The 5312-nt window shown below is 36.8% G+C and overlaps 1 protein-coding gene across 1 annotated transcript in view; it reads left to right on the top strand.

Annotated features, from left to right (window-relative positions):
* The window catches only part of LOC108570144 (tetratricopeptide repeat protein 39C-like), an 11482-nt gene extending 11004 nt beyond the window's left edge, over positions 1-478 (top strand). Inside the window, exons 15-16 of the mRNA XM_017931934.1 lie at positions 198-290; positions 356-478. Of these exons, the coding sequence (XP_017787423.1) occupies positions 198-290; positions 356-478 (216 nt within the window). The remainder of the gene's footprint in view (positions 1-197; positions 291-355) is intronic.
* The last annotated feature ends 4834 nt before the right edge of the window (positions 479-5312 follow it).

Genomic DNA, 5312 nt, shown 5'->3' with positions numbered 1-5312 from the left:
CTGGTATGTGCGGCTTCGTTAGATAAGAAAAATGAAAAAAATAACGATAAGAAATATTTAAAAGATAATTTCATCCATATTGCGAAATCATTGATAATGTTTCGAAGATAGCGTATTAATAAAAAATTTATTTAAAGAACCCTAAATAATAAAAGGAAATATATTTCATCGAAGATTTCGTTTAACGCTGTTTTCAGGGCTTAATATGCGTAGATGATACAAATCCTTTCTTCTTTGGTGAATTTACGTACGACAATACTGGTTCTTCTGTACAATATTTCGAAGCTCAGGTAAATTAACACCTGAAATTAACGCCCGGGTAAATTAGTAAAGCGCGATCGCTTATGATTTTCAGCATACATCGAAAAAAGCGTATGAAATAGTCGAATTAAAGGTTCATTCTAATAGCGGTAACAATGACTACACCTGCGTCTACAGAATAAGGATTCACGGTACCCTAAGCACAGACAATAGATAATTTCCTTCTAAATACTTATTTAATAATCGCGGATCGAAAGCAGAAATTTTGACACGGCTTTTGCTACCAACGGAGCTGGCTAAACGAGAATTCTAAGAATCTATTAACGTAGTATAGTTAATAATATGATACTGATTTGGATAAGATTTTCATATGTAAGGCGTTATAATATACTTTATTATATAGCAAATAAAGACATATATCTCTTATATCGTTGTTCTCTTTACTATTTGTATTTATCAGAATAACTCGTTTCAAATAAATATAAAATAACGACCGGAATTTATGTTTCAATGTAGTTTCTTGCACACTGTATGAACTCTTTTTTACCGTGCAAGGGTTACTACCGATACGCGTCACACAAAAGCTACGCTGTATTTCACCACGAAAAAAAATTAGACTCACAGTGCAAGATACGAATAATAATCGTTCCAAGTTTCATTGCAATAGCTCCGCTAGTTTTCTTGCAAATATTTCCCAAAAAACAGCTACTTATCGGCCCCTCTAAAGACGAAAGGCGAAACGTTTTTACGATACTTTCTTATTTACATAATAGCGATAGTAATAACCAAAAGAACAGGTAAAAAAAGTGGAACAAATTAAAAAAAAAAGTCATTGGGTCAATGCAACGTATTCGTCATTCAATTTATTACATTTGTACATATTTAGTCTTGTTCTACGCTTCTATCGTCGTGCTTCTTCTTCTCCACTCTTTCACACATTTGCACGCACGCATTCATTCTCTCTCTCTCTCTCTCTCTCTTCCCCCTCCATCCATCCCCTCCCCCTCCCAACCAGCCATCTTACCATCCGTCCCTCCCCGCCGTCTCTTCACTCCACTGTTTCTATTTGGAAATTCAATCGAACGTTCACCGTGGGCTAGACTTTACCCTAAAATACACGTATACGCATATATGTACGAGGCATCAGGCAGACAGAAAGGACGCTTCTCGTATGCGGTCGGTATGGACAATGCCTGCTTTATATATACGTTTGCTGCTGTAATTAAAATAGCACGTTTACATCTGAGGGCCGCTAACAGCTGTTTTTTTCTGTTTTTTCTCGTTTCTTGTTTCACAGGTTTTTCCTCTTCCCTCTCACCAAGTTTTCTGCTTTGTTCTTTGATTGTTTCTTCTTTTCTTCTTCTTCTTCTTCTTCTTTGTCCTTTAGTTTATCCTTACTTTTATTTGTTTGTTTTTTTCTCTCTCTTTTGTTACTCCTTACTTCCGGTTTCTTCTTTTTTTCTTTTTTTTTCTTTTTTTTTTAATAGGCAAATAGGGGCGAAGAACAGACTCGAGAGGCACGCGGTAACAAGTACACTGAATAACACGTTTAATAACTCTGATTACCTGCGCGTGCACGATTTTTTTATTTTTTATCTCTTGTACTTATTATTCACGTAACTATACATGTGCATATATATACACACACACGCACACGCACACACACACACACGCGCATACATACATACATACGTATGCATACATATATGTACATACTCTTTTATTTTGTCAATCCATTTATTACTTGATTAACCTCTTTATTGATCGCTTGATTTCTCTAACATAGTGTTTTTTTTCTTCTTCTTTTTATTACTTTGCTATCAGCGAATTCTCTCGGTCGCGGATAGAAATAATGGTTTCCGCCGCCTGTGATTGCGCACATATTACATTATAACGGTAAATTAGATTCGCCTAATCCAGTTTTTTTTTCTTCTTTTCACATACGTTTTTTTTTTGTTTGTTTGTTTGTTGTTCGCTAAACGATACACACGTGCAAGCTGATCGGCGAAATTTCGCACGCGTGGTTACACACGATCATCCCGTGGCTAGAGTAAACTATAATTCGGAGGTCAGTCGTCTAACGCTATCGAGAATATCGCGACTCGATCGTGTGTTCGGTGCCAGAGAGACGCGCATATATGTTACCATGTAAGTATGTGTATATGAGTGTACGTGTATACATGTATGTACGTATATTATACGAATGCATTATAATCTAGGAGTTCTGATTAAAAGGTCCAAGGAAGTCCAATACGCCACAATGAAATTTTTTGATTCTTTGACAAATGTCAATTTTTACTCTCCGTGACACATTGTTCTCCCTTTGCTTTCTTTACGATTAACAAATCCCAGTGATTTACACTGCCGTCCGTAAATATCGGGACACCCGTTATGTTCGTGTACAAAGTATCGTACGATTCAAATTACACTTTATCGCAAAAGTTAGTCATACGTTGGGAACAATATAGTGTAATTGCTCCACATTCGGTAAGCAGAGTTTAACAGACGTCTGTAAAATTCAGTAGATTTTTGTAGAGGGCAGTAGAATTCAGTAGATTGTAGTAGATTTTAGAAGACGTCTGTAGAATTCCGTAAATTTCAGTAGATTTTAGTAAACTTTAATAAATTTTAGTAGAATTCGGTAGATTTTAATAGACGCATGTAGAATTCTGTAGATTTCACTAGATTTCACTTAATAAAATTTAATAGATTTCGGTAGAATTGACTAGATTTCAGTATGCTTCACATTCAGCAAATGTTTTAATACTTACAAACGGCAGTGTACTTTTACCCATAATTTAACCGAAATTTAGTATTACGTAACTATTAGATCAACAGCAACAACCATTTGAGTAATTATCTCCTATTTCAATTCGTAAATAGAATAGGCGTGATTGTGCGTATGTGATTTACATTAGACCTTTTAAACGGAGTAAATTTAACTATCAACAGTCGATACTCCTACGTAGTTTCATGTATACTACGGACCAGAGCTGTACGATTGATCGATCAAGCGAAAAATGTCACGAATTTTTCCACCGTTATCACTAACGCTTGTGTCGTTTATTAGACGCTCAATGATTAACAAATAATTCAAACGAAACGACCGTTTCTTCAGCGTTAATTAAGCGTTGCGTAATTCATAAGTTCAACAAGTTACACCAAAGGAAACTATCACCATAACGCTGGTAAACAGCTCGTTACGCCCACGATTATCGGACAATCAAAGTGACACGTAACGCGTAAGGCAGTTGGTAATCAATCTAGTTAGAACAAAAACACGATCGATTTTTTCAATCAACCGACAGATCGTACGACTTTGTCGCGCAACTATCTTCTGTTTTCTTTCGTAAAGCCGCGTGGTACACACAGCACTTATTAACGTTTAGCAACCTACTGAGCAGAACTGGAAAGATGACCAGTGGCAAGGCACAGGAGCAAGAGGGGTACTCTCCCCGTTCACTTCGCTAGATTCCGCCAGAGACGCTACCGGTCGCCACCATAACGGTTTTTCGCGGCAAACGTCGACATAGTAGTACGATCTCTGTATGCAAGGGTGGTATGTTAGAAGACAAATCGCGGGTATATACACTATTGCATTGAAGTTCGTCGAATCACTCTCTATTGCCTCTTTCCCGCTCTGAGTTTCGATGTGTCTCGTTCTCTCTCTCTCTCTCTTCGTCACGCTTTCGTTTTGGCAAATAACAAAAATACGTGTGCCCTGTCTTTATTATTGTGCCAAAGAAGATGGTCATGTTACACTACGAACAATCAGATCCAGATACCTTTCGCTAGCATTCTTTCCAATTCTGCACAATACGAAACTTCGAATCTACGAAGTAAGTCGTTAATTGCCGTTAAGCATTCGCAGCGCGGGCTTCACCACGATGTTTCGACAACGTTTGTCAACGTTAGAAGGCATAAAATTGCGTTTACTTTACTTCTTTTTTCTACTTTTGTTCATTTATAGTATATATTAAACTTATCCTCGACAATCGTTAAATATTACCGCACGCGGTAGTATCAAAATAAACCACACCGAATATATAGTATAGAATATTTCTTTTCTTCACACACTATCGCGCGCGCGCGCGTTGTGTGTGTTATATGCATCGTATCATATCATATACATATACATATATACGTACATACTTACGTGTGTGTATGTGTGTGTTTTATTATTTTTTTTTGTTTACTCTCCACTCAGAACCTCACACTTATCTTCATTTAATATTATTTTCTCTTGTATCGTTCATTTTTTTTTTTCATTTTTTTTATTAAAAAGTCGCACTACCACTTGTATTTTGTTTCTCTAATTGCTTGCTCACTCCTTGTCGCTGTCGCTTGTCGTCGCTGGTTACTCTCAAACGTTTGTTGTTTTTTTTTCTTTTTTTTTATATAGGAAATACACTACGATTAAAGTATATCACAGATGTTAACGAGAAGAACGTTCTAGAACGCGAGAAAGAAACGAAGAGAAGAAAACGAAGAGAATATATTTCACTGATCGTCAGTCGCCGCAGGATTAATCCGGAAGTACTTACACGGCCGCCGGTTATCGGCATAGCTTTCCACGAAAACCCGACGTGTAATACCAATTGACATAGAGATCAAGATTGTACGAGTTTCAATTTGTATTAAAGTTTATCACAAGATCGGAGTTTAGTCTTAAGTTGCTAATCATATTTACCTGAAACTCCGAGCCTATCATCGAGTTTTTTTTTTTTTTTATGTAGAGTTAGCATGAAAGAGGTGACAAAAATACCATTATAATCGACTAAACTATGAACTGGCTGTTTATTACTTTAGCCAATCGTAACAATATTTGTTCGGCTCCTCCCCCCTTCCACACCCCTTTCCTCCGCCCATTCAACCATGCACGTTGGTTCTGAGAATATTTCATTATGAAGCTCTTAAACACCTAGTGTACATACGCGATATATTTTTTTTTTCGTTTGCAGCTAAAACCACCCCGCCTCGCAGTCGCGAAAAGACCTATATATGTATACGCTACGTTTTTTTTATTTTCTTCTTCTTTATTCTGAAATTGT

Source organism: Habropoda laboriosa, unplaced genomic scaffold (genome assembly GCF_001263275.1).
Source record: "Habropoda laboriosa isolate 0110345459 unplaced genomic scaffold, ASM126327v1 scaffold80, whole genome shotgun sequence".
Lineage (NCBI taxonomy): Eukaryota > Metazoa > Arthropoda > Insecta > Hymenoptera > Apidae > Habropoda > Habropoda laboriosa.
This window is presented reverse-complemented; position numbering and strand designations above follow the sequence as displayed.